The sequence below is a fragment of the Ammospiza caudacuta genome, chromosome 6 (assembly GCF_027887145.1).
Source record: "Ammospiza caudacuta isolate bAmmCau1 chromosome 6, bAmmCau1.pri, whole genome shotgun sequence".
Taxonomy (NCBI): domain Eukaryota; kingdom Metazoa; phylum Chordata; class Aves; order Passeriformes; family Passerellidae; genus Ammospiza; species Ammospiza caudacuta.
Window position 1 is genome coordinate 19,978,291 of NC_080598.1, and position 23,552 is coordinate 20,001,842.

The 23,552-nt window shown below is 42.9% G+C and overlaps 1 protein-coding gene across 3 annotated transcripts in view; it reads right to left on the reverse strand.

Annotated features, from left to right (window-relative positions):
* The window catches only part of BRSK2 (BR serine/threonine kinase 2), a 302,408-nt gene that overhangs the window by 85,363 nt on the left and 193,493 nt on the right, over positions 1-23,552 (reverse strand). For all 3 annotated transcript variants that reach the window (XM_058806653.1, XM_058806651.1, XM_058806650.1), the window contains exons 3-4: positions 17,047-17,132; positions 5,369-5,509 (exon numbers count right to left, since the gene is read on the reverse strand). In XM_058806653.1, the coding sequence (XP_058662636.1) occupies positions 5,369-5,509; positions 17,047-17,132 (227 nt within the window). The remainder of the gene's footprint in view (positions 1-5,368; positions 5,510-17,046; positions 17,133-23,552) is intronic.

The following is a 23,552-nucleotide window of genomic DNA, read 5'->3' on the forward strand; positions in this document are numbered from 1 at the left end:
GCAGCAACTGAAGGAGAAACACGCTCGGCCTGTCACCCAGGGCTGCCAGAAGAATTCTGGTGTAGGGACAGACTCTAGATCTTGGATTCAAAGGAGCTGTCACCTGGCATGAGATGACAAACGGAGCCATTATTTTAAGGTGATGTTTGAGCTGAAACGTTCGCATCAGTTTCTATGACAATTCATTGTAGGTCACAGATTTCTAACCCAAGAAACCTCTTAATTGGAGTAGTTGCAGGTCATTTGTACTAATCAAATTGTTGGCTACTTTGCAAATGCTTTTCTTACTGACCTCAAACTCCCAGAAGGGCCAGGCCACAGAATAATTGTTCTGCAGTATGCCTCTTAAAGTGCCTGATATGCTGCAAATACCTTATGAGTAACAATTAATAGTATGAGAAGCATTATTTTCAATTTCATGAGCAGAAAAAGCCTTTGATCTTATTTTCTCTTGCTTTTTTCTGCAAATAATATCCAAACATGTAAGTTGCATCTACCTACAGAAGATTCTTGGTTTATAGCCATGGTTGCTATGCTCAAATTTAGTAAGTTTTCACAGAATTCTGCAGAACAAGTAAATATAATTATAGCTAGGAAAAAGGACAACATCTATAAACATACTAGGAGGCCTGGGGAAAGGTTTGTATGCATCAAATGCTGCTTGCTTTTAAACAATTATTTCCATTGATCCACTAAAATATATTGTTTCTCCCTGCCAACCTCTCCTCAAAGCATCTATTCATGTATTTCAAAGCCAGAACAGCCTGTCAGGTCTGATCACCACTGCTGCACTTCCCAGAAAATGTTACCTGGTTATGCTTACAGTAAGACTATGCCGTTTTTGAGTTTCCAGTTTCTTACATAAAGAAGAAAACTTACAAAAATACATGTTCCCTGACTTTAGCTGAGCTGGTAAGTTTGCCTTTGGCATTGCAGCTGCTGCATTTGATGGCTTTTCTCTGGTTCTCTATACAAGGGATATCTGAAAATGCCTCACCGTTTTACAGTGAGTCTTGAGCACAGAACTGAAACTTCTGGATTCAGGTAATGAATGGCGAGCTTTCAACAGAGTAAAAATGCACCTTTCTTACTTCTGACGGCCTGGAAGAAAACTTGAACACTGAAGTACCAGAAAAACAAAACAAAGCAACAAGCCAGCAAGCAATCTTACTAAATTCCCCCATTTCTAGACCAGTTTCATATCTGGAGGCCTTGAGTCAGGATTTCAAAGTGCCCATGTGCTGCAGTCTTCAGCATTTGAGAGACCCTCCCTGCAGAACATCCCAGCACGCTCCTTAGGGATGAAGCAGGGGAGAGTGGGAGTTCTGAGAGGGTGGCACTACACGGCAGAACATGGCAGCTGGCATCCTTCAGCTCTCTCCATTTCTCAGAGACACCCCAGATTTCTCCCTAAAAGCCTTGCTTCCCTTACTGACAGCGCTCTGCAGCTCCTGCCGGCAGGAATATACCAGACACTTTGGCAGCAGCGCTGTGAAATCTTGCAGCGCTGTTTTGTGGGGAGCCTTCCCCTCCCGGCACGGAGGGACGAACACGAGGCCGAGCCAGGGCAGGCTGTAATTGCTGTCCCAGCCCTGCGAGTGACAGACACACGGCCGTGCCCACGCAGCACACACCACGGACACCGCATCCCTCACAGCCCTCCCCGGCTCCGCTCAAACAAGCACAGCCCCGGGCAAGGCGAGCAGAAAGGGCCCTCGTAATTGTCATTTATCAATATTCATAAAGAACCTGCCTTAACTCCTCTTGTGCGCGCTCACGGAAAAAAAAATAAATAGAAACACAGAATGAAACGCAACCAAAATAAAAAATAAAATTAAATAATCACCTCCCTGCTCATTACCGCAGGGGATTTCCTCTCAATGTCACCACTGCCCCGCGCAGTAATTGGCATTATCTGTTATCTCTGAAGCCATAATAAGGCTTGCCACGGGGCATTTTCTGTAATCATATTTTTATTTGTCAGCTCGCGAGCCGCAGACGGGGGAGCGGAGCCGGGCCAGGCCGCGGGCGCGCGGCGGGGCAGGGGCCGCGCGGCGCCAATGGCGGCTCGCGCCGGTGATGTCACGGCCAGCCAATGAGGCGGCCGGCAGCCCGCCCCGCCCGGCGCTGCAGCATTCCCCACAGACACAGGGAGCGGGCTCTTCCCGGGGAAACCGAGCGGCAGAGAGAGAGCCTGGCACCCCGCCCCGGGGGCGCTCACACACGGACCCCCGCAGGGAACACAGCCGGGCACCCAAGCAGCAGAGAGGGGCTGAATACCCCGCATTCAAAAGAGGCTGCTGGTTCGGGGTACCCGAGGTACCCGAAAGGCACAGAATGTGGGAGAGCAGACACCCAAGTACGAGGTGAATGGCAGCTTAGGCAAACCCATCGGTTATGTCCAAAGAGAACCTCCCAATGGAGATTCTGGGATGGCCAGTCTGGGATGGCCTCACTTAGACGTCCGGGAAGCTCAGGCTCTGTGCCATGCATTCCCTGCTCGGCGCGGCCGCTCCAGGCACTGCGGCGCGGTGCGGAGCCCGGGAGCGCAGGGAAGGGCTGGGAGGAGAAGCAGCAATGCCGCATCACGGAGCCAGGCGCTTGCCAGCTCGGGGAAGGCAGCGAGGTAGCACAGATGTGCTACCATGTGATGTCCCTGCGTGGTGCCACTCGTGCCCCTGGGTCCCTGGCGTGGCACCGTGCCATGTCCACACAAATGTCCTCAGAGAACCCGACAGCGCCTTACTCATGAGCGTTCCCGCATGGCCAACCTGCACCGCAAAGCCCTGTAAGTGACTGCACCACAGAGTGAAACTCACCAAATATTGCCCCACTGCTTCCAGTAAATAAAGTAAGAACAGGAAGCACATTTTTAAAATAAAAAACAGACACAAGCTCCACACCTATTCTGCTTCCTTTTCTCAGCTGCTTGTTTGAAAATACCTCTCAGACAAAGATGATCTCTCCACACAGTAGCAGCAGAAGCTTTTTACTGATGGGAGGGGGACTGGGGAATCCTTTCTGAATCTTTGGTTCAGGAATACTGGTGTATCAATGCATTCAGTGAATGCTGAATGTGGTTACATGCTGCTGTTAAAGTAAGCCACAGGTATTTCCCAGTGTTTTGGGATGTACAGGAAGAAGATGGGACTATTATATGGGTATGGGGACACCAGGCTATCAATCTATTCTGCCAGTAGGCTGGAGGCACCCACATTTAGTCATTAACCAAAGCAGAAGCTTTCATTTTTCAATGTGGTCATAACTGGATAACCTGGCTGATGAGATGATTTGTCATTTCACTACCCCACGACAGGACAAGGTCAGGCTTCATTGCTTAGGAAAGCACATTAAGTTTTACACTCACATATATATTTATGCATGCTCTGATTTTCTGATAACTGTCCAGAATATAGCACAGAATAGAACACAGACCACACAGAGTGACCTGGGGGCAGAGCTTATGATTTACTGCTAACTTAGCCAGCACTAGATGCTTGTCTGGTGGGAGTTAGCAAGGAATGGGATTTACTGTCCAACGAGACTACTGCCCACAATCCAGTATGTTTAACAGAGGAAAATGGATTCCTCAAGATAGACATGCATCTGCCTAGAAAATATCACAGAGTATTAAACCTACAGAGGTGCTAGTCTGTCTATCAGTCTGTCTGATGGCCTCACCATGATCCTCAGTTTGTTAGTCTCCCAGATCCAGAGGGATCCACAAGTCCAAAGGACTAGCAGGTATGTGCATGTTTTAGTAGGAACTTCTCTCCCAATGGAGATTCTGATTTCTCTGGAATATTCATTTGGAAGAATAAATAATTTCTCTTCAGCTGCACTTAAACATTTTTGAGTGTTGATGGATTGGATTCCTTAAGTATTAAGCCAAGTAGGGAATAGAAACATGTATGTATTCAATCCACCAGTGGTTACACTGCCCAGTGTACCTAAAAAATAACAGATCTACAACCTGCCAAGGCTCATGCTGGTTCTAAGGAGGTTGTGATCACTCAGTGTAGTTGAATAGCAGGGAGGAAAAACTGGAATTCACAGAATAAAACTGGTCAGAGGTCACTGCCAACAGAGAAAACTTAGATCCTCTAGTTAGGGCATACAACCTGTTCTTGGCTTCTCTGGGAATTTCTTTGACTATTGTAACCCTTCCTGTGTCAGGTAGGCATTGTCCCCAGGACCTTCTCACCCAGATCCACCACCTTTGAACTGCCTCTTCTGCTAAGAGTATGCTGCTGTACTCTTCTTATACAGTATACTCTTCTTAATATATCCTCAAGAAAGGCTCTTCTTTCCCTCTCCATTTCTTAGAAATATGTTCTCCTACAGATCACTGTTTCCTGCTGAAATGACTCAGAGATGTAGGGGGAGGGGGCTAGAAGACCAAGTTAAATATTTAAACATCCATTTTCACTGTGGCCATCTGGTTTGTGACTTTTCAGCACAGAACTGGGGGTACAGAAAATCCCTGCATGGCTACTGAGAAGTAAGCACACAGTGATTATGCAAATCCAGCTACTGCAGTACCTCTGAGTGGCCCTTGGCCTCCTGGAGTGGGGGATCTGTGGCTGGCTGTGGCTTTGGAGAAGCAGCCATGCAGACATAAAATGTAAATGTTCTCCCCCAGCCAATCCAAATGCAAGGAGCTGCATTTGTGAGCAATGAGCAGGCAGTTATGGGTCAGCAGCTGTACAGAAACTCTTGTGCTCAGACTGATTGCAACAACTTGATTTCAGTATAATTTAAGTTATCTCAACTTGCTGAAGATGAAAGAGAAACTGGTCCAATATAAAACAGTACCTGAAAGCACAGGTTAAACCACACTCCATGGTTAAATAATATGATGGAGTCAGTAAGAAAATTCTTCCCTACTGGAAAGGAAATTAAAGGCAACAGTGACTCAAATGCCCAGAGGGGACTCAGTAAAGGTTGCCAAAAGCCAGCAGGTTTCCAAAAACTGAAGGGAACCATAAAATGACTTTGCTGTATTTGCAGTTGTCCCAGGTTTCTTCAGGGATTCATTTAGATACAGTGTATGGAGTTCTTAGTTATTACTAAGTGCCACAAAAATTATGGAAATGAAATTCTTTTTCCTCGGTGGTTTTGGTTTTCCTGTTTAAAGCCTTCCCTGCAAATTAATTCTTCTCCAGTGAAAAATGACAGACAGTCTTTTCCATGAGAAGTCTGTCTGTGACTGGTACACTGTCTCACACATGGACAAGAATTCAAAAATACATCAGCACTTTACCCAATGATTTAGAGCTTTACAACATCAGTTACTTAAAATTAAAAGTATCAAGGTAAGATCCCTTTATTGTAGCAGGGAACTCCCATTGGAAATGGCTGTACTCACCATATTGAGTGACTGTGGCAAAAGTCTAAAGCAGAGATGATTTGTCGGAAGAACTTCCTGGCTTCTTTTGGTGTCAATCTTCCCTTTTTTACGAGATAGTCGAAGAGCTCCCCACCTGACACATGTTCTAGCACCAAATACCTAGAAAAACACAAAGTCAGGATTTTTTAAGTACATGATCACACCAACCCCCTCACACTCACACAGTTATAGACAAACACTTCTGTTTATACGTAGTCAAGGGGAGCACTTCCAGAAATAACAGTGGAAGAGAACTGGCATTTTAAAAACAGGAGTTAATATGTTTAACAGTGGTTCTGCAAACTTCAGACCTGCCATTGTTGGATTCAGTGTCCAATGGCATAGCAAGACCTAATCAGGAAGCTAAAAATTACTCCAAAGACCAGGATGGGAAGCAGAGAATAATCAAGTATAAGCTTCCAAAGCAGGTCTCAAGGCTACAGTGGAGTAAGACTCTTGACCAAGAAGCCTCAGGTCCTTTAACCAAGCTGAAAATTCTTTCATAAAACAGCTGCAGTGGCAAAGCTGCAGTCAGAACCAGACAGATGTCAACAAACCACAATGACTTAAGAAAAGGTGAACAATGTACAATATTAAAAAAACAAACAAACAAAAAAAGAACTACATGTGTGTGCAGTCTCTATAAAAGCTTAGCTTTTGCTGCTGAACAGCAGTGATTGGCTGGAGCAGCTGCCTGGCCTTGCAACTCACAGGTGAAAAATGTGGCACTGAGTGAATACATGTGGCACAAAGGGGGCCTAGGAGCAGGAAGGGAAACTCCTGACCTTATACAGCACTCCTGGCAGTCATAGAGTGAAGAGTGAAACCTTCTGGAAGGAAGGGACTTGCCAAGGATGGACTACCTTGCTGTTTTAAATAGGGCTAGTGAAAGGCAGCCAAGCAAAGGAAAACTGTATAAATCTCTGGAGATGTTGCCTAATAGTGGGAGTGACAGTTTTCCCAGGGAAGTGGCAGGAGCACCATCAATGGAATCCTTTAAAAATAAACAAGTTGGAGTGTACTTCTCAGTCCCTGCCTCCCAAGAGTGCTGCAGACCACACTGAACTGTATGTGCACCATGATCTCTCAACCCTCTGCTTTACAGCACAATACTTTTACTACCAAAATGAAACTCCTCAAATTTGAATAGACAATGAAGAATAATTAATCCAGGATACTGTCAAAATTTTCTGTACCTCAAGCAGCATAATCTCCAAGGAAATTTCTGAATTTGAAATGAAAAGTGGGGAAAATTAATATAAATTGGGGGTCTTAATTAGCCCTGTTTTCAATGTTTCCAAAAACCTAGGACAATAGAAGGACTAAAAGCAGTTGTGAGGAAAGTAAAGCTTGCTCAATGATAATGGCATCAGCCTTGAAGTTGCAAAAGATGGACCTGAGCTCCTGGTCCATCATCATCTCCTGTGTAACTTCCATGTGTCAGCTCTCAGCTAGCAGAAGGAGAAAGCACTTCCCTGACTTACAGAAAGACAGACATTGGTATTGTCTTGCCAGCTAAATAAGTACCAAAAAATGGACAAAACCATAAAATCATGAACTTGAGGGAATTAAAATTGCACTTTTGCATTTTTCAATCAAAGTCAAAACAGCTACAAGAAACATAGCAATATTGACTTTTTAAAATTAAAATCAGTTAAAAAAGAGAAAAATCTTAACTTGAAAATCCCATTTGGAATGTGTGGGTTATCTTCTTTCTCAACAGATGGGTAGTTGCCCAACTGTCTGCTGGGTACACCCTGGTAATTTGGACAGCACTGTTTATAGACATGACATTTTTTGAGCAAGTCATTCAAACACAGAAGAAAGCTGATATGCAGCAGCCACGGGCACTGGGGTGTCCACACTGTCAATCCTTGGTTCCTAAGCCTTGGCTAACAGACAGTCTGGTAAGAAGGTTTGCTGTGGAATTCATTCTCCCTCTCATATTAGAGACAGATATGGCTAACTATCCAATATGGCAGACCCAATTCTGGCACAGAATCAATCCTAAAATTCTACTTAACAGCTTGTTGTCTCACTGTGCCCAGAAGAAGCTGGATACAGCAATGCATCTTGCCCCCAAAATTCAAATTGCTAGCTGCTTTTTTTCTGGGAGATATCTTACAAAGATGACTGCAGTTACAGACACAGAAAACCCTCCACACTGGCTTCAAACAAACAGTTTTTGAAAAATACAGACCCAGCATTTCTGTCACCCACAGCAGGAACTGTGAAGCAATTTATTTTCATCAACTTCATCTTATTAAAAACATTCAACAAAAATGCACTGACACGTTGTATGAAAAATAAAACAAATTGAAAGACAGGGAACATTTACAAGGTTATTCATTTTTTGCTTGCCACCTAGAAGCACTAGATATAATAATGGAAATGAACAGGGGAGAGCATTTGAAAAAGATTTGTGCCTATGACAAGTCAAGGGACACCGAGCAGCATGAGAGATGATGTATTCTGATCTGACAAAGCCCCCAACGTGACATGAGTGAGAAGGACGACAAACACATTCCTCAGTGCTTGAGTGCAAGAAAGAAATGCTGCAGGGATCATTCCACAAGCACTATGTGGCTAAGCTGCAGCTAGGATTTGTGAGCTCAGGTTGTTATCTGCCAGCCCTATTCCCTCCAGTACCTTGTGCATTTTTCTAGGAGAGCCCCCAGCTAGGAGATTTTCTGTTAAACAAGGGCATAATTCAGCACCTGCCCCTATCTCTGTGCAAGCCAACATTCTGCTGGCACAGGACATGGCACAGTAGTAGTACACTTGTTCTTTCCAAACAGGCCGACAAGAGGGGTTTAAACATTTCCAAGTGTTGCACTGGTTCTAAGCACCACTGGATAGCTACACAAACCCCACTAAGTGCTGCATGTCTGTATCTACCCATCTCTGTGTGTGAGAGTGTGCCTATGACTTTACAGAAGAGAATAAACACTCTGAAAAGCCAAACAGAAAAAGCAAAGCAAAGGAAGAACGTTATTCCCCGGGTTGGAAAATAAGGCACACAGACACTACATCTTTCCTGAATCCATGGCAGAGAAAAGAATCCAAATCTTCTGTGTTCACATCAGCATCTAAATTTCTTTACTTTGGCAAAGTGCTACAGCATTGGAAGTATGCTAATGCCAGCTCTTGGAGGATCTGGGAGAAGGTAAATAATATGTAGCCTGTAGGGAAGAAAAACACTAAGAAGCATTTTCATGAGTCTGTCTTTCCTTTTATCTTTCCCAGGTATGACAGGTTTTCACTTCATTATAGTACTACTTTTCCAATTTATTCTAAGCAAGCAAGCAAGTTCTGAAAATCCCAGAAGAGTAACCAGAACTTCTCTCCTATTACATTTAGAGATGAAAAGCAACTTATTGGTGAATTAAGTTTTGGGGTTTTTTTATTTTGTCTATGTAAGATTAACAGCATCAGTCTTTCTTCCCATGGTAAAAACGTAAGAAAACCTGTGAATATATGTGGCACCTCCTGCAACAACCATTGCAAGAAGGTTCAGGGAAAGGAGAGACCCAGTGTCTGGCAGGCAGTGTGCACACTACATGCTGTGATGATACAGACAGGAGCTATGTTAGGACAAAAGACTCTGCCAGAGCACCTAGCTCTCACATGTTGGATGCTCTGGACACACCCTAACTCTTCCGAACCTTGCATTTCACATGAGAGAAACAAGTTTTGACAAGTGTTAACCTCCTTTTCTTTACTGATAGGGAACTGTGAAGCCAAGTGACTTGTCCAGGGTACAGTCAGCCAGTATCAGAGCTGGGATTAGCACCTGTGGTCCCTTGTGCCTTCTACTCCATGCTATCCCCCAATTTCCCCTTTGCCTGTGAGGACACTGAAAAAGCCAGAAAACAGCAGGGTTCTGCAACTCAATATGAAGGCAAGTGTATGTTAAAAATAAAGTCTCAATTACTTTTTCCTCACTGGATATATTCTCTAGGAGATTGCAGATATTCTCACAGGCTGCAGCTCACTTTTGTACACACCAAGGTTTGCATCTTGCATTATTTTCTCATGTCCCTGCTACAAGCCAAGACATGAAACTAAAAATCTCTAGTTGAGTTTCAATGCTTGAAGGAGAAAAGACTTTCCTCTTTAAAAGCAAAGAAGCTGAATACTAAATACAAGAATAATTGTGCTGATTGGAGATGAGCAGAGAGATTGCATCCAGCAGCATCTCATCCCTTTTACCATCTTTCCATCTGCATCCCATCATCTCCACCTTCTCAATAAAAGATTCTGAGTTCCTAACCTCAAATGACCCATTACAAATAATCAGAGATGCAAGCTTAGAATAATCCTAGGCTTTTTTCTTTTTGGTTAATTTTATTTATTCTTTCAGGAGCCAAAATAGTACATCATCAGTTCTCATCAGCTCCTTTCTGAAGGCTGGTTTTTGCTGTGATGCTTGACAGCAGCTTGGACTTCCCATTCCCAACAGTTGCTTTGTGTGCGAGATTGTAAACTGGTACTGTCCCATTCTTATCCAGTGCCAGTACAGCAAGGACTTCTTCATGATTAGATAGGTTGCTGTTGCACTACAGTCCTATCACTTAAAACATAAAAAAGGACACTTTTTGTGGTTATTTCTCCTTTCCATCTGGTGGACTGTGCCACAACTTCTTAAGAGGTACCTTTGCCCATGCCCTAGGGAGCTTTGAAGAATAACTCAGAGAGCCCTCACTAGCAAGGCAGCTACATGCTACCTCCAAATCAGGATTGTAACTAAAGAAACAGGCTGGCTCTGAGCAATGCCAGGAAAAATGCTGTTAAAGAAAGACTCACTGGCATGGAGAACACCAGGACCAAGCACTACCAGATACTTCTGGCAAAATAACAACAAAAACCCCAAATGCAAACAAACACATCAGTTATGATCTGTAAAGAATGAAAAACTGTCTTTTAGCCAGTAGCAAAAATGGTGTGAAATGCTAAAATTCTTGCCAGATGGGATTGCCTGCAGCAGCCCATTAGGGGGGTATGCAGCTCTTGTTTTCTCAGGACAATTTACAAGATACTAACAGCTACACCAATTATGTATTTATTATTATAAAAGTGTTAAATGGAGAGATCTCGAGATGAAAGCTCATGCTGAAACACAAAGTATTTCAGATAAGTATTATAAATGCAAAAAAATTAGGATTACCAAGAAACACTCTCTAATGCTCTAGGATGGAGCATTCACACATCTTGTTTTAGTTAGGTAATAGAAGGTTTGTCCATCAGTGCTTGCAATTAGCTGTCTGTTAGGAAAACAGTTAATAATTCATTTTTTATTAAGTGATATGACATTTACACATATAAAGCACAACTTTTCTTAACCTAAACAAGTAGGTTTTCAAGTTGCTCTTCTATGTAAGCCTGAATGTACCACTGGGTACCATCACACATCACTGAGCAATGTCCTAGAGCTTTAACTATGCTAGAATTTCACTAGATATCCACACAGCCCTTGTTAGTTTTTAAGATTTATGGCTTCAGCCATACACTCCAGCAAGATGCAAAACCCAGCTGCAGTTATATAGAAAGAGATACACTCAAAGACATAAAACATCAGGCAGGAATCTCCATCATAAAGACAGATAAGTCTTTAGTTCTCGTCTGTCCTGATGTTTGCTGTGCCAACAGCTGTAAAACTCTCTTAAGTTTTGCCCCAGAATTAAACACAGACTGGAGTGGCTGCACCACAAATGGAAGGGTTAGCACTGCCACAACCTTGATGAACCATGGGCCATCTCACAGTTAACCTGGCAGATGATTCACAAGAAACTGGCTACTCCTTGTGACTAATTACTTTAAGAGCTAGAAAGCTCACTACATTTCAAAGGGACCTGTCTTAGGGAACAAGAGACCAACAAAGAAAGCCTCTAGAAGAAAAAAGAACTGATCATTCTCCTTCCAGGCTACCACCCTACTTGCAAAATGTCCTTCCATACATATATATGGTTGAACATATATATGGCAGGGAAGAGGTTAAAAGTTGCCCAGGCTGACATGCTCTGTATTTCTTTGACAGCTTTTTCTCTGCACTATTTACTATTGATTAAATAATCTCTATCAGATATGAAGCCTCTTGTTATTGGCACAGCCTATAAATTATTCAGAAGTTATATAAATTCTTATGGCGGGCATGAATTTTTAAACCCTTATTTGGCACTGGGCCAGGAGCTCTGTATTTTTTCTTCCCCTCTTGCCTGCAAGAAAATGTGCATGTGTTAGATTTCTGTTTTCTAAAAGACAATTTTAACTCCAGTTTGCATGTTTGAATGGACATTGTATTTGATTGCTGGTTACATTTGGGCATGAACAGGTTGGGGCTTTTGGGGAAAAGAGGTAGTAAGAGATTATGCTGCTGTGCTCTGTACCTTTGATTAATTTGGGATGAAAGGTGTTTTGAGCAGTACCCTCACAGTGTATAGTCATGGATGCCAAGGCACTGCAGCATCCATCCTGTATGGGCACATGATATGGAATGGATTTAGCTAGAGGGATCCTCAGCACAGGATGGGCAGAGCTGAGACAACACTCATCAGGTCACTGCTGCAATTCTGTTAGTGACTTTACACTTCAGGGCTTTCTTCTTCAGAGCTAAGTGGCTTTTGGTGTAAAAACCAGGACCCATACACACACAACACTGCCTATCAAAGTCTAAAAGAGAAGTCAGGCATGACAATGTACTGTGGCTCTGAAGCAACATCTCACAGAATTACTCATGTCAGAGAATTGCTCCACTATGGGCTTGCTTTTCCCCATGCCCAGCATCACGGCCTGGATGGTATCCAAGCACACATGTCAGTGAGCAGAGGATACAGTCAGGCTTTTGGGCAGTGCTTATTAAGACTTTGTTGCACAGGGTGCAGCATTAATCGCCACCAGCAGCTCTGCAGGCCCTGCTTTGTGCCAGGCTTGGTGTTCCTCTTGCGAGTGAGTGGTCACACCCTCCACTCCTACCACTGGCTGGATTTGTTCTGGCTACACATGCTAGTCATTCCAGACAGTCCTAAAACAAGTCAACAGCAGAAGAAAAGGGAGTCAAAGTAGCTGGTTACAAATATTTTCCTTAGTCTAATCAAGGCTCAGGTAGAATGCTATTCTGCCTTCCAATCCTGTTTTATTTTCTTTCCCTGTATCACAGCACTTGACATCCCACAGCTTCACTCCCAAGGTGCACATCTACCATAAAATTAATTTTCAGTGCTGAGCCTTTAGAGCCACTCTGACTTTCTGAACTCTCCCTCTACTTTAGAGAGGTTTCCCTGCAGATGGATTGAATGGCAAAGTCTTGGCCTACCACTAACAAGAACACACATGACTTTTTTAAAATCTTTTTGCATCTTCTGGCATCTCACAGTAAGTTTTCAACAAAAATAAACAGAATTACAGGAAAACCCTGCAGGAGAGGACAGGCAGCACAAAGGCCTCTGCAGACACCACCAGAGCTGTAAGTCCTTGACTGCTGCTGCCACCTGATTTTGTATGAGCCAGAAACGTGAGTTGTGCACAGCTAGGAGGACATTTTAATTTTCGTATCTGGCTCATTGTGATGCACCTTCATCTCTGAAATCAGGAGGTGGTGTGTTGTGTACATTGAAATGAGATTTGGGCACTTGCCCAGTGATAGCATTGTACTGATGAAAGATGAGAAAGGCACTTATATTTGAAAAAAGTGCTGAGGAATGCATGGCACACTTCAGAGAACAATTGTCAGGTGTCCACTCCTTTCAAAACAGATTCTTGCTTAAAATGCTGATCAAACTGGATGACAGAGATGTAAAATAAATGCTGCCATAAAATTTGAAATCTTAAATGTGAAGATTTGAAAGTCATTCAACATAAATCCACACATATATACACAAATATCTGTATGCATCTTGACATAGAAATTTACAGATATATATACACAGACATCAATGGAAAGTGAATCAAGAAATACCAGTATTACCATCTGAAAGAAAAGTGCATGGAGTGGTTATAGTATGTATTTTCTTTTCTATTTTATTTCCACTACCCACCAAGGTGCTGACAGCTGAAACTAAACAGTTAATCAAATGAGATCAAAACAGATAATGCCACCCCTATTGGGACTTCTGCAACAGAACTGTATCAGTCAGCTCAGTCCCCTCTGGGGAGGGAAGCTTCATCTCCTGTGGACTGTCTGATGGCCCTTAGCTTGCCATGCTAGCAGCTCCTCCAATAGGGGACAACTGCTTTTCCATGATCCAAAGAAAAGTTGAATGTAGTGCATAAAACACAGTAAATAAAACTCTGTGTTGGGTCAGCTCAGGAAAGACCTTTTCTATACAGGGCACAGAGAAAAGAGGATCATCCCCCCCAGGTTCACACAGCTCACCTGCAATGCAGAAAACACCCAAGGAGTGTGTCCCTCCAGTGTATATTACAGAATACACCAACATTTTGTTATTATCTGTTACTGCCTTGCTCCTTCTCTTAGTACATGCCCCATCCTGGAAGTGTTCAGCATCAGCTTGGGTGAGGCTCTGAGCAACTTGGTCTAATTAAAGGGAAGGGGGGGAACTGGATGATGTTTAAGGTCCCTTCCAACCCAATCCATTCTGCTATGATTCTATGATTTGTATTTCCCTAAAATTCCTGACTGTCTACATTTCCTTAGTCAAACTGACTGGTGCACACACAAGTTTTGGTAGCCCACTGATCATTCCACATACCAGGCTACTATGATTAATTTTGATCTTTAAAAAAGGGAGGATGAACCCCCATCCTGGCTGTTTTGGTCTATTGACATTATATGATAGGAGAGATGGAGGCATTGATTGTCTGTAGCTATTTCTAAATTATCTATTACCGTGGACTCCCAATCTTGCTTGAAGGCCATCAGTGTGATCATACAACAAATATGAAATAATTCAACTGTCAGTAATATTGCTCATTTAACCAACACAATATATATCTGAGGCTGTATGTCACTTACAGAGAGCCACAGTGCCCTCTGTTTCCCCCCCCACACCTAGATGTGTAGGCCACAGTCTTACTAAATAAGACAACTCAAAATGATGGATAAAGAGATGGAATAATAGATTTCATAGCTATTCCCACCTCTCCCAACTATCTTGGCAAAAAGAACCATACCAAAATAAACAGAAAAAGACTACTTGGCTAACACACGTATGCTAACAGATTTTTGTTATTATTTTTAAAAAATCATTCTCAGTCTTAAATAAACTGTGGAAAAAGGATTTGATTCATGGTTGCATTAGGAATCTACTCAACCAAAGCCCCTTGTCACAAATTAAATCACAAACTAAAAGTCAAACATGATTTGTGAAATTAACAGTTATCGACGAAATGCTCCCCAGTGCTGCATTGTGATTAGTCTCTGGCTTCTGAAATATCACCCATAATTCATGAGCTTCTCTGAAACCATGCCACTGCTGCTAGTGCTGGGATGGCATGCATGATGGAAAGGTGCTGCCACAACCCCAGAGCAATCCCTTTCCTGATGCTGGTGAGAACCAGAGGTCACTGTGTCTTATTATTTGGGAAGGTCCATGCAGACACATTCTCAGCCCCCACGCACTGGTAACACCTCACCCCTCTGCAGGCACTCTCTTCCACCTCTCAGATTTATCAAAGGCCACAGCTGTTTCTAATTTTGAACACGGAGGCTTGGCAGAAGCTCTGCATTGTGCCCTTTCTTTAAAATAGCGACTAATAAAAAATGAAACTTAATTAACAGTCATTTGTTCTTTCAGAGTCAGTGTCTTTCAGCAGAGGGATTTGGTGCTTTTGCAGGGGGATGCAGACAGCTTAATCTTACAGGCAGAGGAGCTACAGCACAAAGCAGACTTAGTGATTGTTCAAGGCTAAATGGTCATTGGCAAAGCACGCTTTGGAGCCCAACATTTTTTAGAAGCCAGGATATCCAGACATAGCTTAAAGATATGGGATGCTTTCCTTTTCAAGGTGATTTTCATCATGAAGATGTTGTCCTGCCAATAAATGCAGTATTCTTTTTAATAATAGAGTAACACCATTCCAACTGCTTTGAGTGCAAAATATTTTTCACAAGGAGCAAAACAGCCCCCAGTTCTTATGGGGTAAAGAAGGAAAGCTCAGGTTTTGGCTTTACAGGCATTCAGAGCAAGAAGAAAGCTTCAGCACCTCTACAGCCCATCCCCTTGTGGCCTTTCTTCTGCATGTTTGCTCTTTTCATGCAGGAGTGCGTACTTGTGTGTGTGTACCTAGGGTTACACAACACAGAAACCAACATAACAAGGAACATTTTCTCTCTTTTAAGCAAAAAAGGGGTCTCCTCCCCTCTTTCACCTTAATACAGAGAAAATATCCTCTGCCTCTCTTTTAGGAAATTAAGGGAGAATGTACTCCCTGTAAGCCTGATTTCCCTCTGCTGCCTGTCTGCACACAGAACAGATGTGGGCCTCTGTCTCATCTGTGGCAAACAGAGCTTCATGGAGCCATGACCATTTGTGCCACTGAGGACCGAGCATTCAGCATGCAGCTCTGAAAACATCTGAGCCAGCCTCCACCCAGTGCCTGCACGAGCTCTTTCTGGCAACTGCATTCCACCTCGGATGGCAGGCTCTGCCCCAAAGGAGGAGGGGGAAGCCAAGGGAAATTACTGCCTGCTCTACTAAGCTAACCCTTAGGCAGACAGGCCTCGCTTCTCAGAAGAGGAATTCATTGCTCCAGTATCAAGACTGGATGAATAGTCCATGAGGGACTGTTACCTCCATTCAACACACTTTCTTTGGATAAACAATCATTCCCTTCTTGTGTTCAGACACTAAAAAAAAGGTCACCAGTAGATGGTGGCTTTAAAAAACTGTTTAATCTTTTTTAACCACTCTCTTCTACCTGTAATAACCTGTTAAAAAGCTGGAAATAGCAGAGTTCCCTACTGGGTCACCCTTTTCTATTTGGAGAACATTGATTTTTGTCCTGTTGCACCATGATTAATGTGGCCTGTTTGTTTGACAACAGATACAACGTATTTAGTGCCCTAAATCAAGCTAAAGTAATTGTCTATGGACAACATCCCTGTCTGGCACTGCTAATGATCTGGAGAAAAAAAATCTTACAAAAAAAAGCTTTGCTACGCAACTGCCACTGCAGCACCATCAGGGGCCTACAGTGGCCTTTAAAACCAAAATCTGCGGCTGATGGGACAAATTTAAAACATCTTTAGTGAGAGTTGAGGGTTTCAATAAAAACTGTTAGACAAAGGAGGTTATCCAAATTATCCACTCTAAGTCTGTTACAGCTTTGATTCAAAATGATTCCAGATCTTACAGGTACAAGGGAAGTAGTGGAATCTTCATTCCTGGAAGTGTTCAAAAAACACATGGATGTGGCACTTGGGGGGCATGATTTAGCGGTGAATATGGCAGCATGGTCAAACAATGATAAAATTTCCTAAATGATTGTATGATTCTGTGAAAGTACAGAAATTAACATGAGAAAAGCCAGGGAAATAATGAGTATTCATTCCTCATCCAAATACCAAATATTGCACAGACACCAGCAGAGGGTGAAAACACACCTAGTTCCATTCTTTCAGAAATGTACCAAGTTCCAAAACCCCTCCCTTCTTCCCTCCTTCCCTTCCCCTTCCTCTGGCAAAAGCCAGTAATACCTACAAATATTTTTTATTTTCGTAAACATCATGCAGCTTTAAAACATGGGGATGTTCTATCAACTTCAGGATGGCTATTTCCCGCTCCACCTGGAAGAAACAAAAAGAAACAGTGATTAGAAGCTTGGTCTTAGAATACATTAGGTATTGTCACACATTTTCTTCCCATTTATCCATTTTCCACTCCTCCTCATATGCAGAGGATACGGAAAATTGTAACAATGTATCTTATTTAGCACTTACATAATTTAAGAAAAATTCAATTTATTCAGCCTCAGCACTCCCTGCCCTGCAGAACCAAAAACCAGCAAAATTTCAAGGTTGAAAGAAAAGTCCCAAATCTACCAAATAAAATTAGCTGTGGGAGTTACATGAGCATTCAAGGCTGCTCCTGCCTCACAATCCAAAGCCAGTGACATATTCTCAAAGTACAGAAACTCTAAGATGTCATAGGGCTCTCCTGACCTCCCACAGCCACAGGTATGGCTGCTCTACAAACTGCATTCTTAATTAATGCTAGAAACTCCCCATCCCAAAGAACTTGCCATGCATGTGGGGGAGAAGATAATCAGCAGTGTGATTTTAAAGCTCCAGAACTGAGGTGCAGAAAGGGAAAGAAATATAAGAAGTGACATAAGAAGTCCAAGGCAGAACAAGAAATTAAACCAGATTACTGGAGACGCAGTGCTCGGAGCCTTAAGCGCAAGACTGCGCTTTCCCTCAATTCCCAGGCTGCCCAAGTGTGGCTACTTCCAAGAGCAGCTTTCAGTGCTGAGTTAACAAGTTGTGACTAAGTCCCTGTAATTAGTGCAAGCCCTGCTCTCACCCAAAATTCCTATTATGACCACTAAGGGTATTCATTAGAGATGGAGTCAGTGCAATTCCTCAGCTGTTAGCAAAATCGCTCTGCTGCTCGAAACCACACTGTAACTGCTCTGATTTGACCTAGGCTAAGTCGAAGGGAGTTAATGTAGCACTGTGGAGACTCTGGGTATGTGAAATAAACTCTGCAACAAGATGCAGTGAAAGCATTGCACAGTCGGGCATGCCAAATTTCAAGGAATCCACAAAGGCAGGAAAAAGACCTAAAGAAGCAAACAAGGACAACCAGGTAGCATTTTTTCCAGTCCTTTAAATAACTGATTGTCCCAGCACTGCTATACTGACAGACAAACCATGAACGAACTACAAAACCATCCCTTAATGTCTCCCCTGCAGAGATCAGATGAATAATTAGGAACTTGCCCTAGTACACCTTTAGTTCTTGATGTCCTTTAACTTCCTGAGAGAACTGTCTGAACACAGACAATTGCTGAACACAGACAATTCCACCTGAATGCCAGTAAGATCCTCTGCAGGAAATTAGAAAGTGGTAGTTTGCAGCACCCTGCAGAGGAGGATTCCCCAGCATGTTGGTTATCACCCCAGATCTCTCTTCCTCTACAGCATCACATAAAAACAGCAAAGGCAACTTTTGCACTGCATCATCCTTAGCCTTCCTCACATACCAGGATGGAAGAAAGTATATTTGTACAAGTGCCAATCTCAGTCTTTCAAAGACACTTATTCCTCTCTGCAGAGTCAAAAGTCATCTGAGAGATTCCACTTCCACACTTGGGATCTCTGAAAATAGCTCCTTCAGAGAACTGGGGAATGCAGTTAAACATGTATGTACACAGTTCAGCACTGCTAGGAATTCAGTGATACACAGTGCTTGATGGTGACAGGTCTGTGGGTGTTAACTTATTCATGACCAGCACTCTGATGAAAGCTAATTATACAAACAGGAAGCAAAAGCTGGGTAGATTTCAACTGTTCAGCTATTTCACCCCAGACCCAGGGGGTAGCTAGCTTATTCCATTTTTGCCTCCTCTTCAAAAAGACCTGTTACTCTTTTCTCTTACAAGATATGCACTGATACTTGCAGAGGGCTTGTTCAACGCTATAACTGATAAAAGTTGGATTTGCTTCAAAAATGAGGAAAAACAAAACAGAAGAAGCACCCACTCTCATGACACTCTCCCAATAGTACTGAGATTCACCATCAGCAGCATGTACTGCAGCTGCTCAGAAACTGCAACTCCAAAGAAATTCCTTTTGGATGGGGAAGTACAGGTATTTCATGGGGAATGTGACCAGTGCGCTAGCTGTGACAAGGATAATCCAACTCCAGTATTTCTATGAAAAATAAAATTCCCTACAGATGAGCTGTGTAACTGCATTGGTGTTTCAGTGGCAATGTAAGCTCAGATCAAGTGAGTGATGGATGGCAGCATCCAGTCAGGGTCCTGCTTGGTTACTGTCCTAAAGCATGAGAAGAGGCAGTGACTTATGGCTACCACTTGGAGGAGGGAATTCAGCTACAGCACTGTGGCCTGTGTTTGGTAACAGACAATCAGAATAGAAAGGCAGTATCTACCTATGACCTACAGATTTACTCCAGGAACCAACTGAAAAGAATTTCCCCAAGTTGCTTTTCTTTCATCATAAGTGTGTGAGTGTAAAAGGCTCTATGCATATTAATTCCTGGGAACTAAATCCTAGGAGGAAATACAGTTTTGGAGGTCTCAATTTCAAGCCAGGTATGTCGAGAGCATCTGTCTTGATGTGCCTGGCATTTGACTGCAGTGTGTTCAGTTCAGTGGTGTGTTGTCTGCACCAGTCAGCTTTCCACAGCCTGCTACCTCTTCTATCTGTAAACCAAGGACAAAACTGATCCACTTATCTCAAGTGAGATGTTTTATGAAGGAAAAATGTCATCACTCTACTTCTTGTAGTCCAGGACTTTGACCCATGTAGAGGCTCAAGATGCTAATGGTTGTATTACTTTAGGATCTAGAGATTCCAGGTTCTCTAAACAGCAGTCTGATAAAGCTCATCCTCAAAAAATCTCACAGCAGTGTCCTGCCTCTTTCTGCTTTTAAAGCAAAACAAGAGTTCAGAGAAATATACAACAGACCACCTTCTCAGAATTAGTGCTGCAGTCAGTACTGATGGGTGATTCCCCTGGATCCTGTTAATTTTTTATATGCCTACAAAGAAGGCAGTAATTGATACAGGCTGGACACAGACTGAGATCTCAGTAGCAATGTCACTGATGCACTGCTCAGGAGGACCTAAGAGCCATCATGTCACTAGGTAAGGAGAGGTATCTGAACTCATTGGCAAAATAAGAGAGGCCTGAAATAGCATGCAGCTTTGCCCTCTCCCCCAGAGCTTTGCCAGCCCCTGGCATGGCTTTTTTTGCGCAGCCCTGTGTTTGCAAGCCATGGAATGCTGTCCAGCTCCGAGCTGGCAAGGACAGGGGAGAGGAGAAACCCTGCAGGGGTGTTTGCTTTAATGCACATGCAATTATCAGAAAGCAGGGCAAGCTCAGAATAGCCTGTCTAGGGAGGCTCAGAGCCTGTGATAAACAGGAAATGTGGAGAAACATTTGCCTAATGGTTAAAAGAGAAAGGAATAAAGCAAAGCTTTTCTGTTACATGAACGCTGGGTCACATTACAGGATCCCAACTAAAGCCAGGGTTGTCTCATTCCATGGTGGGCTACTGACTGCCTTGAGTCTGGGAGAAAGAGCTGTGAAAGGCTGTGCAGGGCAAAAGGAGATGCATTGGTAATGTGTAGCTGTGCAGGTGCCATGCAGGTGCCAATTAGAGGTTCTAAAAATCTGTGCAGGAGGTTGATTTGACAGGATGCTCCAGTGATTCAGCTAATGACAAAGTGCAACACGGGGCCCGTAGAGGAATCATGCAATACTTTGCATCCCTCTCCTCCATCTCTACTTCACTGTCATTCTCCCCCAGAGGAAATCACATCTCTCTGGTTTAAGCCCATTTTGTCAGAAAACTTGCACTGGCAACAAGTGCTCTGCTGTCTTGCCTTTTGAGTCAGGCACACAGGGTGTTAATTCAGTAAGAAGGCAAGGAGGGCAGGTCAAAGGAGCCTGATAGTTTGTCTCCTGAAGAAGGAAAGTTTCCTTTTCTCTTGCATTCATTAGCTCAGTAACTATTGGATCACTCATGACCCATCTGCTCCTTGAAAAATGAGGCTCACAGCTGTTTCATTTTACCAGGCTGTGTTTTATCTACCAAACCTGTGCAAGCACTGTGCAACAACCATTGTTGCAGTTTCTCAAAGTACCCCTACATGCAAAAGGCTGGGGGACAGCAGATGACATTTCTCCTTGGAAGCTTTGAAGCTCACCAGCAGCACACCAGAAAGCCCTCTCTTTCTCCACTAGCATCAGTAGCTCCCATATGGCTCAAAACCCTGGCTTGAGAAGGAATTCCAGAGCTGCAGAAATGGTGAAGGGCAGCAAAGCCCTGCAGGATGCCAACATGTTATGATGTTTTTCCTACTCACAGAGCAAAATGGTGCAGGGAGGGAAGGTGTGGTAAGTTTTCTTGTGAAAATCAAGCTCTCTAATGTTGACCCTACTTTGAGGTAACTAATGAAATACTTTTCAGAACTCATGGTTGTCCCTCAGTTAGGAGAAACTCATCCAGGACATGACCTTTTCTGATTTCAGAATTCTCTACACTCAGAATGAACTTCAAAGGATACAGAGATTTGGCTGCTTATCCAACTCCTCAGGCTAGAACTCAGGTTGGAAACCTTGTACCAGAGCAACTACTTTCTCTAATGTCTGGCCTGCTGTGCAGTAATTTGCATTTCCATGATGAGGGCACAGAAAGCAGAGTAAATCACTCTGGTATTTCACTGAGTTGAAGTGGCAAAACCAAAGGCCACTTCATAGGAAGAAACTAATATTAGGTTCTCTGAAAAGTCTGTGTTCCTGCTATAGCAGAAATATCACAGCAAAATACCTGAGTTTTTATTAATTTGGTATTTATGCTTTCATGTTGTGTGGGAGTGAAAGTTAAAAATGGTGAAAATGCCTGGCTTTGGGTGAAGACTGTCTAGGTCACCTGTCCACTCTTGCCCATAATGACAGAAACAGGCTATTCCTGAAATCGGAAGAGAACAGCATTAAAGCATAAATGGCTTTATACAACAAGTAACTGCAGGCCCATTAAGCCCTGTAGGGTCATCACTGCTGTGATGGGACATCATTCCTCCAAACAGATTAAGCCATTACCAGATCTAAGCAGTACCAAAACATCTAATGCATTATATCAGTTGCATCCACAATTTCTATGGAAGCATAAATAGAATTGAAGTGGAAAAAATATCAGGGTTTAAATGATTAAAGTACCTTCCTCTGCAGCTCTGAATTTGGCTGATTTTTTGTTTAAAATGGCCTTTCATTACCTTTATCCAAAACTTATTCAGTAGTCCATTATGAATGCAAATGGAGGACCATGAAAGTTGTGCATCTGTGGGGAGTATTTCTTGCTACTATTGTAGCCATTAACCTCACATTTCTGAATATACTGAGCCAGATTCAAAATGCATTGAAGTCAACAAAAGACTTAAGTGGGATTTGAATCAGACCTTCTAATGATCATTAAGTGGTATCTGGAAGAAATCTTCTACTGTACAATTATGACTAATTAAATGTTTTAACATGAATTCAGGTTTTCTGTTAAGTACTAGTAATTACAAGAAGATCTACAAAAAGTAGATAAAGAGGGGGAAAACTAGACTTAGATCTCCATAGAATCAGACAGCTAGACAATGCTTTACAAAATAAAACAAACAGACAAAATTACTGGAAAGCTAAGCAATTCCTCATTTTACTGAAGGCTCTATCATGGGCTCATTCCACCACAATTTTTGTTTGCATGTGTGCTTTTCAAAGCTATTTCCCCATAAATGAAAATGAAAATAGGTATGTGTGAGAAGCAAGTGAGATGCATACTTGATTTTAAAATTTGCATGTGCAGACTTCTATACCATGAAGCTTTGGGAGGGAAACTTACTTTCCACAAACTAGTATTATACCAAAATGTCAATTTCTGCTTGTCTTTTTCCATAGTCCCTTCAAAACTGCAACTCTTAAAGCTCCACTGAATTTCAAAATTTAGTATAAAATCTGAGAGTATGAAGTTCACTGGACAGATACTGTGTTAATTTTCTTGGAAATCCTTTCTGCTGTTGCCAATGTACCTCCACAACATGATTCATGGCCTGGCCTGACACATAGATGCCAAGGTCTTGAAGGGACAGACCCTACAGGTTATCCAGCCATGGAAAATCCTACCCTGGAATGTCACGGTTTAACTCTGTAGGTAACACCTGCCATGCTCCTCAGGGCTCTGCCATCAGCTCCCGAGTAAACATGGCACTTTGACTTATCTGCAGCGTATGCTGCTTTAAGGAGCATCAGGGCTTCATGCAAGAGACACTGATGGGAGCTGACAAGGAGTGGATTTATTCATTCAGCACTGGAGATTATCTGCTGCCCGGTGGTACACAGCTAACGAGTGACTGACACACAAGTCTCTGCCAGCAGTCAGCAGAATGGGTCCCTTCCACTGGAAGGCAAAGAGCCTCCCTGTGCCTCCTGTCACCTTCAGTGAGTGCCACATCCTGGCTGCCATCGCCGAG